Consider the following 11624-nt stretch of genomic DNA (forward strand, 5'->3'; position numbering starts at 1 on the left):
ATTGTTTCTCCTAGATGTCAGTGCGGCGGGATGGAATGTGCTATTACTCCCTGGTTTCATTACTGTAGGATGGTATACTCAATTTATCACAGGTGTCAGTGCTAGGGAATGGTATTTACTAGTGTTTCCTGGTGTTAGTGATGGGGGATGGTATACACTATTTGGCCCTGGTGTCCGTACGGTGAGAAAGTATTTATTATTACTCCCTGGTTTCAGTGCTGTGGGGTGGTATACACTATTATTCCTTGGTGTCAGTACAGTGGGATTTTATTTGCTATTACTCCCTGGTGTCAGTACTGTGGGATGGTATGCAGTGTTTCTCCTAGGTGTCAGTACAGTGGGAGGGTATTTGTTTTTGATTCCCGGTGTCAGTACCATGGAATGGTATACTCTAATACTCCTAGGTGTTGGTACAGTGGGATGGTATTTATTAATACCCCCTGGTGTTGGTACGGCAGGATGGTATTTGCTATCACTCCCTGGTGTCAGTACTGTGGGATGGTAGGCATTGGTTCTCCCAGGGGCAGTACTGGGGGAAGGTATGCTGTAATTCTCCTTGGTGTCAGTGCTGTTGATGGTATTTGCCATTGCTCCCTGGTGTCAGTGCTGTGGGATGGTAAACCTTATTTCTCCCAGGTGTCAGTACAGTGGGATGGTATTTGCTATCACTCCCTGGGGTCAGTACTGTGGGATGGTATGCATTGTTTCTCCCAGGGTCAGTACTGGGGGGGGGTATGCTGTATTGCTCCCTGTTGTCAGTGCTGTTGATGGTATTTAATATTACACCCTGGTGTTAGTACTGTGGGAGGGTATAAACTATTTCTCCCAGGTGTCTGAACAGTAGGATGGTATACTCTATTACTCCTTGGTGTCAATGCTGTGAGATGGTTTAAGCTATTTCTCCCAGGTGTCAGTACAGTGGGATGGTATACTCTCTTACCCCCTGGTGTCAGTACTGTGGGATGGTATACACTATTTCTCCCTGGTGTCAGTACTGTGGGATGGTATACACTATTACTCCCTGGTGTCAGTGCTGTGGGATGGTATACTCATTTAATCCTTGGGGGTTGTTTTTGTGGACGGCTATGCTCGGGTACTCCCTTGTGTTGGTACAGTGGCATGGTATAGTCCGTTAGTCCCTATGTCAGTGGTGTTAGATGGTATGTTCTATTACTTTCTGGTCTCAGTGGTGTTGGAGGGTATATTCTAATACAGCCTGGTGTTGGCTAAGTTGGGACCTCCCTATCATTAGGGGTTGGATGGCATACTATATTACTTGGTGGTGTCCGTACAGGGGGGGTGGTATGGTCTGTCAGTGTGGTGGGAGGGTATACGCTATTACTCCCTGGCGTCAGTATGGTAGGGATTGGTTTGCACTATATCTCGCCAATGGCATTGGCGGGGATGGTATACGCTATTACTTCCAAGGGAAGTACTGGGGTGCTCTACTCTAATTCTCCTGGGCGTTGGTGCTGTGGAATGGTATACTATATTGCTCCCTGGGTCAGTACGGCGGGATGGCATTCTCGATTTCTCTCCGGTGTCAGTGCTGGGGGTATGCTATACTTCATACCTCCCTGGTGTCAATATTGTTGTATGGTATACAGTGTTACTTCCTGATGTCAGTATTTTGGGGTAGTATTCTTTGTTGCTCCCTCGTGACTGTTCAATGGGGTGGTATGCTTCATTACCCCCTGGGATCAGTACTGTGGCTCGTTTCAGCATAGTGGGAGGATATACAGTTTGGTTTTCCCTGGCCTCTTGCCAGGCTCCGGCTGTTATGTCTATTTGTGTTGAGATTTTGGTAACATAATGTCTTCACTTTTGCTATGGGGGGTCGTGTGGTGGCAAGCGTATTCTGGAGTGTTTTGAGTGGGGTGACATTCCGAGATGGGTTCCGGGTGGTAGACCCGGTGTGGATGTTGTTTATGAGTTGTGGATTTCGGTGACAGGTGATTCTGGAGTTGGTGGGGTACAATGAGTCAGTTAGCAGGGTCAGCTGGTGGTTACTGGGCATGGGTGGAAGAGTTTGCCTTTGGACTGGGAGGGAATTAATTTGTTTAAATTGTTGGGGCGTTCAGCTGTGGTTGGTTTGGCTTGCATCGGGTTGTGAGTTGGGCACTATCTTGTTGGGTGTGGCGAGAGGTGGACGGCAGTCCAGCTGACCAATAGACAGCGTGCTCGCCTGGAGCGAAGGTGGCAGTACATTGGATCAAAGTACTTGGATTACCGTGGAGTGGGTGCCCAGATGTGTTGTGGTCTAGTTGGATACGGTGGCCAGGACCAGTTGGACGAGTGCCCCGCTCAGGGGCATAATTCAACACTGTCCGGAGTGAGGTGAATACGATGGTAGGGCCATTTTGGTGGCCAGAAATGGGGGTATCGTAGTGCTACATCATGCGTTGCACATTTGTGGTGGGTGAGTGGCCCTTTGGCATGGTAGGGCTCCATGCCAGGGTGGGCTATGATTTGGGTAAAGTTCCAAGAGGGGCATAATTCGTGTGGTTAAGCTGGTTTGAGGTAGGAGTGACATGGTGTTGCGGTCTGGCCGGTTACGTTGGCCAGGACCAATTTGTAGAAAAGCGCCTGCTTAATAGAACGGTTCAACACAGCTCAGAGTATGGTGAATACAGCAGTGGGCCATTTGGGCCAGAACGAGGAAGGCGAACTGGTAGAATGGAATTCAACAAGCTCAGCGAGTGTGGAGGTAGCGCTCAGATGTGAGGTTTCACACCTGAGCGCTGTGGCGGTTGGGGTCTTGGAAGGCAAGGATCCAGTGCATTGGTAACGTGGTGGAATTTGGCAGGGGGGATCCTCTTTGGTGGGGTCTCCCCCTTTATGGTGAACAAATGATTATGGCTCCTGAGGCGGTGCTGGGCGGCTAGGGGCCAAGGTGGAGATGTTGGGAGAATTAAAGTCCTGTTGGGTGGGGATTTTGCCTTCTGAGACCTGCAGCCTGGTTGTTTGGGTGTATAACCAGGAGTATGGAGTTTGATTACATTATGGATATTGTTATGGTTAGGTATTAATAATTTAAATCCAAGATTGGTGTCTGTGTATTTAATGGTGGGGGAGTGGTTGGTAAGCAGATGGGGGGTTGGGGGGAGGCAGAGGTTCTGATGGTGGCGATAAAGAATGGTCTAGAAAGTGCAAACTACCCTCGTCAAGGATCAAGATCCAAACCCAGGGCTGCTTCTGTGTCTGGTGATACCTCTACCCACTAAGCTACCTGAAGTGCAGGAGAGCTCCCTGCCTGTTTTCACAGTCAACTTTCACTGATACCCTGTATTGTCACGCACTCTGGACTCCTTGCTTCTTTCCCTGACTTGAATTATCTGTTTGCTCCTGCCACCGCCTTTTCTGCTACTTGCTTGTGTAATGACCTTTGGCTACAGATATTCTCATTACTCCTATTGCCTGCTGCCTTTAACTTGATTTACTTGGATACTGACTTTGGCTCTCCCTGACCACGCTACTGTCTCACTCCTTCATTGCTACATTGACCTGTGTGCTGAACTCAACATTTTTATCATTGTGAACTTGCTTGTTCACTGCTTGTGAACTTGCTTGGCCTTTGAGCCTGTTCCCAGATCGTGACATCCATTCCCTAAAGAAAACATGAGTAATCAGGAAAATAAAAAATGTATTTACTTTAAAAGGGATTCAAATTAAACAAAAGGGCATCACTGAATTGAACAACCATTAAACAAAATACAGCAAACGGGATATAATGAGGAATAAGGAGACATTCCTTGTTCAATGCCCTTAGTTTTTTATATTGTGTATTGCCCTCTTTATCATCAAAGAGTAACAGTTATTTTACTTAACCCATAGTATGGTAACCAGCAAAGTGTAGTTCTGGATTCATTAAAAGTGACTTTTTACACGGACATTGGTTACAAAAAAAAGAACTTGACACTCTCACCTAATTGCATCCTACTGTATGTGTGTCAAAATGTATTTTTATTCTCAGCCCCAAAATGTATTGGTATATGAACTTTTGATTGGGTCCATTTGGGGCCTATGACCTAAAAAGGGCACACACAATTCTGTGTTAATAAACTGCTTTGCCTGAGCGCATCTTTAAATAAAAGGAAAGTTTATTTGCATGATCACACATATTTTCCAAACAAATTTACATAGGGTGTGTAAATATAAACATTCTAGAAACTTTCTGCAATGCATTTTTACAAAAGCAAAAAGAAAATATATTGTTTATATCTGAAAGGTCTACCAGAACCCTCTAGATTCTATATAGTAAAATGAAAAACAATATCGATCCTTGTCCTGCATTATATGTGATGCTGTTGGAGTGCTGCGTGTGTGAAGAGCAGCAGGTTTAGGAATGGAGAGAAAAAGCTTACAGAGGCAAAGAATAAGAACATATTTTACCCTTTTCCTTACCCCCACAAGAGAAAATAACTTTTGCAGTGTGGAAATATTGGGCCATTGGGCAGTCTGTGGCCCCTACATCAATAGTTTTTAGTAGCATTAAATTATTTTAAGAAATCCATTCCAGGTTTACTGGATCTGCCCTGATCTCCCGTGATACTCTTTAGCATAATTTTTAAATACAATAATTATGGTTATGTTGATTTTTTATAATTATGTTTTTTATTGAACAATTATTTTAAAAAAATGAGTAGAGCATACAACTTATCCATAGTACATAAACAGGTAGATATCATAAACCCTGCCACTCCATCTCCTCAATTCCTAAGTCTATAAATTGTGATGAGTATTGTTTGATACTAAAAGAGAAACAGTTAGTGGACTGGAACAATAGGATATGGAAAGGTCTCAACTTGTTTTTGAGTACTATGCATCCAGTAGAGCAGGGCTGCCCACACTTTTTTGGCTTGCAAGCTACTTTTAAAATGACCAGGTCAAAATGATCTACTAACAATTAAAATGCTAAACACATATTTATTGATATATATACCAAGCATACTACACATAAGTGATTAAAGCTAATGTGACATTGAATGGAAGAACATTGCACAGACATTGCACTACAAGACTATAGTGACAGGAAAGCTACAGTTCACCTGTCATTGGAGAATGACTTGCTGCACAAGAAAAAGAACTGCTAATCTGTACAAAGGTATCTCGGTAATTGAACCCTGACACCAAGCCTAACCCGACTTGGCTGCCCAGCACTGCTCACCCCAGACTGCCCTCCCGTCCCCTTTGCCTCCCTCCCCACTGTTACACAAGCCTTGGATGCAAAGTTCCTGGTGTTGTCTGACAAAAGACATCCCCAGCATCCCAATAGATGTACAGCAGGGCTGCTGGTAAACAGCAGGGAGGGGTGTCGCAGTGCTCTACAATTCACTCGCGTTGCCTTTCTGATCGACCAGTAGATCGCAATTGACGTTTTGGGCACCCCTGCAGTAGGGGATACTATGTTCATTAATGTCCAACTCAACTGGCAAAGGTTTCCTAAGCTTGTTGCATCCCAAGCTTTGCCATTGCACTAATACATGCTTCATGACTGCAGACCTAAAATTTGTGTATGTGCCTGTGGGTACATTAATCACTAGACCCTGGTTAATTTAATGAATCCCTTCTCTCCATGCTCAGTCCCTTAAATATCTTGTAGGTTAGGCACTATGTTGAATAACGGACTGTGAGCTGACACAACTAACATTTAGCCTTACATTGTGAAAGCAGTTTCAAAGTATATATACAATTTTGCTAACATTCTAATTATTTATGTGGCAAATACTGCCACACTTTTTAGCAATTAAAGAGAATGCCCTTTTGAAACTTTTGTGACACAAGGGATAAAGAACAGGGTTAATGGCTGAATTAATCCATAGCAACCAAGTTGTCACATCACTAACATATGGTTGGTAGCAATATTCACGACAGACAGCCATAATTGAATACGGGGCCCAACACAAAATAAAAACCAAAACCAAGATTGCAAGAGACTTTGCTACTTTCTTATCCCGAGAAAGACGGTTTAAATTAGGATCAGTTACACCATTTGTGCAACAGGCTGGATCCTCCTTGTTAAACCATTGCATGACAGAGTCCTTCATTCCCTTTTTTGTTTCATCAGTCCCAAGTGCAAAAAAAGTATTTCCTGCTGCAATAACATAAGGTTCCTCACGTCCTTTGTTATTCAAAGATTGAAGCTTCGAAGTCTTAGATTTTTTTATGCTTCGCTTCAAAATATTCCAGTAAATGCTCAAATTAAAAAAAGAAATACCAATGAGTGGTAAAAAAAAGTCTAAGCAGGATGAAGTGAAAAGGAAAATCGATTTGCTATTAAATCCAACTAAACAAATATTTTCTGGAAAATTTTTATCATAAATAAAAATGGCTGGTGTATATACAAGAAAGGAGAGTATCCACACTATAGCCATCTTTAAAACAGCATGACTTTTTTTGTTTTGTGATGAACGATAAAAGACCTAAAGTAAAAAATTCAGAAACATGAGACAACGCTTTATCATTCTTCCTAATAGAGATTTGTTATGATCATGTTACAGATTCTTGTATAGCAATAGCATATGTCAGGAGCATATTTTAGGCAGAGCTTCCAACGCTGCAATTCTTTGTAAATATTTAGAAGGATACTTTGCTAAATGTAACGGTTTCATATTATTTTACATTTGGGCAACAAAAACATATTAGCAGTGATAGCCCTAACCATTTTTTTTATTAAACCTAGAATTTATAAATGCCATCAATGGTCTATAAACTACACAAATCTGTATGTGTATTTCCACAAGAAGCAAAAGTTTGCAGTTCACCAATTCACTCAACACCACATTGTGTTCTAGATGGATGTAGAAGATTATGTGTTTAAACTATATTGAACTTTTTATTTACTGTATAGCCATAGTATCTAGGATGACCAGTTGCAGAAGCCTTTACATTTAAAAGGAACTGGATGCTAGTACAGAGTATAGGCCTAGGCAATACTATTGCCTGTGGATTCTGTGTGTAATCATTCCCCATTTTTGATTGCTATGGCTAGTTCAGTAGTGTGTGCAGATGGCCATCTTGGTATAGGAAGGACCTTTCTTGGTCATATCAGAGGCTCAAACTTTCAAAGTGACCTCACTGAATCTTCAAATATTGTGAGACTGTCTGAGGCAGTAGTGCCTTCGATCTCACAATACAGATATACAGCAATAAGACAGTACACTGCTATTGTTCAGGAGGAATACCAGAAAAAAAGGTTAATTGGAAAGGTGAATTATTTAGGCACAATTAACATTTGTAGATATTTTCAAGTCTTCACTTTCTGGTTTACTTTTAGTGTCACTTAGCTTATTGAGTGGGAGATATAATTAACGGGTATTACATCCCCCTATTAACAATTTTAGACACAATTTTTATCTCAGGACTTTTTAGGTACCTCTATAAAACTCTGTACATCCTTAAAAAGTTTACATAATTTATTAATTTACAAGTACTAAAAGCAAACATTATAAAATACAGAGCTTCTATACACAGTTCAAACTTCTATCATGAAATCATATCTTTTACATTCTTAGTTAAAAAGTACAGGTAGTCCCCGGATTACATACGAGAGAGGGACTATAGGTTTGTTCTTAAGTTAAATTTGTATGTAAGTCGGAACAGGTACATTATTTTAATAAATGGAATTAGCACAGATGTTTGTCTCAACATAATATTAGGCAGTGCGGTGTATATTATCCTCACTGTGAGTTAATCACAAACAAAGCAAAAAAAAACGTTATGTAGCTTAGACATTCATGAACATCTGGAGCAAGCTGTGCTTTGATATGCAAAAAGAAACAACTGCAGTTTGTCTTGGTCATTAAAGAGTTACAAGAGGCTGCAGAAAGAGCTCACCCCCATAAGTTCACCCACAACCCCAGCTGTGTTTAGAAAAAGATTTCTTCTGCAGGTCATGCAAACCGATCCCCGCCCCCCCCCAATTCAAGCCTGTCTTCTGGGTAGGATCGAGCAGGGAAGATGGCGTCCGTATGTCAAATGTCCTTAACCCGCGGACTACCTGTATAATGCATGTTTTAGATTCTGTCCTTCACTTGTGTCCCCATCTTTTCTGTGCTGCATGGAATGCTGCCTGAGTATTCTGACGGACAGTTACTGTGACTACTTTTGACCAGCAGCCAATTTCTATCCTAGAATATTTTTTGTTCGTGGCTTGTATCTTGTTTGTTTGGTTTTCTGTTTTATTCTAATTGATAGTTATTAGGCTACCCAGAACCTGACACAACAAAATAAAAATCTTCTGAATCCACCTACAGATTGAGATTTTTACATGGTGGGCATTACACTAACCCCTAAAAATACATTATAAAGGTGAGCATAGAAGAAATTGTTAAAAAGGATTTCTTACTTACAGCTTTGGTTACTGAGAGGTATCTGTCACAGCTAATGAGAACAATATTATATACAGAAGCAGTGGACACTGTATAGTCAGAAACGAGCCAAAATTTGCACAGAAATTTACCCAGTTTCCATTGCTTTGTAAACTTGTAAGGTGAATAGAGAGGGATTGATATGGCGCCTATTAAATAATAAAAAAAGAGATATAGCAAATATTTGTATATTCAATCACACATTCATTTATACATGATATAAGACATACAAATGTATGAAATACAATATGTATTCTAATTTATATTTTTACTGATATATTCCATAATATTATTGGTCTCACTATTAGACTATTCCACAAAGAAACTTGCAATGTAACATCTCTGCCTCATATCAACATTGTACAAGTAAGAGTTTCTACATAGTCCCCCTGTCCATGGGGTCCTCCTTTGTTGGAGCCCTTATCTGAAGTCTTGGTGGACCTGGCTCCTGTTGGTCCTAAAGTCTGTACCCTACAATTTGCATACCCTCATCTATAGGAAATGTGAAATGTAATCCTGTAAACAGGATTGCTGTATAACAAAGCTTTCATCTAAACAATGGTTTCCAGTGGGTGACAACAGCACATTTACTGAGTACCTGACAGTGAAGTGTCATAAAAAAATGATGTAATGTTTTAGCCCATCGTCACACTGTAATAGGAAATATCTTCAGCTCCACTCATCCCTTTCCTTTTTGTTGTTCTATACACAATGGGGAAAATAGTATTTGTATCTAATTGATTTCTATTAGACAATAAAGTCAGTTATCAGATAGGACACACTGGCAATGAGGATCACAATTGCTTATTTAGTTAAAGAATAACTGTAAGTGTTACTGGAAAAGTAGATACCAACACTTTTCGAGCCCAATTACCAAAACGTGATGTGATTAACAGCTACAATTTTGCTTTCATACACCTCCTGTCCTCAAATTTTTATAATTCTCCACCCAGAATATAATGTTCTTTATCTATTCATTTGCAGAAAACTGTAGCTTTACAGACTTACCTAGAAAGAAATCACAAATTGCCATGTTAAGAAGAAGCAAATTGCTGGGAGTCCGGAGCCGTTTGTCCACAATGAAAGCCATCATAACTAAACTATTACCTAAAATAATAAGTAAAACTAGTATAGCTATCAGAACAAATATAACTATTTTGACACTTTCTGGTAACTGTATTGGCGATTTAACAGAAAAAGTAAGAGTTATATTTGATGGTATCAGTATAGGAGTCTCATTGCCTAATTTTAGACTTTGCATTTTTAAAACAAAGTGTATAATGAATTAGAATTTAGTAATTCTTAACCTATTGTAAACCTTTTATTTTTCTGTATTTTGTCTAAGGGAATGTTATTTTATCATAATTTTCGGAATTTTTAGCTTTCCTCAACAGACATCTCATTGAATCTGTTAAATTAAAAACACAGAAATAATTATAATTGTAATTTGCATGCAGTAGAAATGCTATAGTTTTTTTACTTGATGATCCCCAAACTGAAATGTCCAGTAACATATATATGGTACTGTGTTTTTTATATATATATCACTACAATACATGTAAAATTGTATGTGATTCTGAGCCTTGTGTAAAAGGCATTTGGTGGAATTAGTGACAAGGCCTTGCCTCAACACAAGTCTGTCTATAAAGAATTCCTCAGCGTATTTATAGCGTCCTTTTGACAGGTTCTGAAGGATCTAGGGATGCTGCGTATTCTCACTGATACTTTCTTCATTGTTGTGTTTATGATAATTCTCACCTTGGGCCCAATTATATTGCAATTATATTTTTCCTTTGATGTACCTTGATATGTATTTAACAGATTCTACAAATCACAAATGAAATGTTAAAAGTTCACCTATTATATGTAATTTTTTTATATGATCTTTTTTATATCAAGTTGAACATTGTATCTTGGCATAAAATTGCAGCCCGAACTATGTTGGGGTATTGTGAGAAGGGGGTAAAACTTTTGGCATGTAAAAATGCAACTGAACTCAAAAAGTATAATTTGTTAGGTTATAGGGAACATTTAAAATGTTAACTGTGTCTAATCAGTGCCCTGAAAATGTTTATTTTTCTATCTGGAATTTCTTCTGAATGATAGCAGTAAAGTTTATTGTGATTGTGACTACACACCTCTGTGCATACAGCCTCATTAGTGTATATCTGCAGTTTGAATTCCATGCTCTGTTGCCTTTGATTGTGAGTTCTACCAGACTTGGAGGAGTAAGATTTGGTGGTGTCATTACTATGCTGGTCATCTATTTGCTGAGGGGTCCTGGCATAGGGAAGAAAAGCCCTGCTTCTACCAAGTTGGCTGCTTTCACACAGACGCAGTGCAGAACAAGGCATGGTAAGTAAGTGATAAGTAAGTTAGCCTTTGGAACATGTAAGACAGGGTGACAACCCTGCTCCTGCCGTGAAGCATCTAAAGAGCACCAGCTTTACCCTATGACAGTAATGGCTTTAGCGAACAAAATCTCCAGGTAAAATTAGAGATAATTTAATAGACTAGAAATAATCTGTGATTACTGTGTTTAATTGCTCGTAAGCTAAAAAATTATTTTTTCAACATTCTTTTTATTTAACTATTTAAAAAAGTGAGAAATACATACACATAATTTATTCATGAACAATGTGAAATTGTGAGGTTAAGTACACATGTTTTTGTGCGGTATTTTTAGTCAACATCATCATTTGGTATCCATTTACATATTGCAATCCTGCTTGCTATGTAAGGTCATCTGCCTGCAGATGCTCTGATGTCTCAGCACAGGGACAAAGCACACTTTGCAAATCAGGTGCTTGACTTGCTGAATCAGTAGGACAGACTGTAACATTTACCTGCTCTATGAATAGCAAATAATAGTTTGCTATTTGTCTAAAATAGAACTGTCTACTATAACTCAATATATTTCTGCTCAATAAGTAAGTATATTACCTACTGTATAATTTAGTCAATATAATATGATATTAGTGAAGTATAAATGAAGAGAAAATCAGGGTGAAATATTATTGATTATATAAGGTAATAAATGAATATTGTTCCACAATGTTAAGGTATACCAATTATCAGGGGAAAATAGAGTTTGCTATATTCTGCCTTTTAAAATAGTAGGTGTTTAATTGTATCTCTCTTCAATATTTATGAATCACAGATGTAAAGCAAACATTAGTCAAATGAAGGCTAAGGGATCAGCAATAGCAGCCTCTATGCTTCCCGAAGAACAAGGCCATTTCAGGAACAGACAGA

General features: G+C 39.4%; 1 protein-coding gene across 1 annotated transcript; it reads right to left on the bottom strand.

The window, feature by feature from the left end:
- Positions 1–5705: 5705 nt before the first annotated feature.
- Positions 5706–10723, bottom strand: LOC140332050 (histamine H3 receptor-like). Its single transcript, XM_072413347.1, has 4 exons — positions 10508–10723; positions 9378–9543; positions 8352–8518; positions 5706–6422 (listed from the first exon to the last, which is right to left on the bottom strand). Exons 1-4 carry the CDS (start codon positions 10721–10723, stop codon positions 5706–5708), a joined length of 1266 nt encoding a protein of 421 aa, XP_072269448.1.
- Positions 10724–11624: the final 901 nt, after the last annotated feature.

This window comes from Pyxicephalus adspersus, chromosome 5 (assembly GCF_032062135.1).
Source record: "Pyxicephalus adspersus chromosome 5, UCB_Pads_2.0, whole genome shotgun sequence".
NCBI lineage: Eukaryota > Metazoa > Chordata > Amphibia > Anura > Pyxicephalidae > Pyxicephalus > Pyxicephalus adspersus.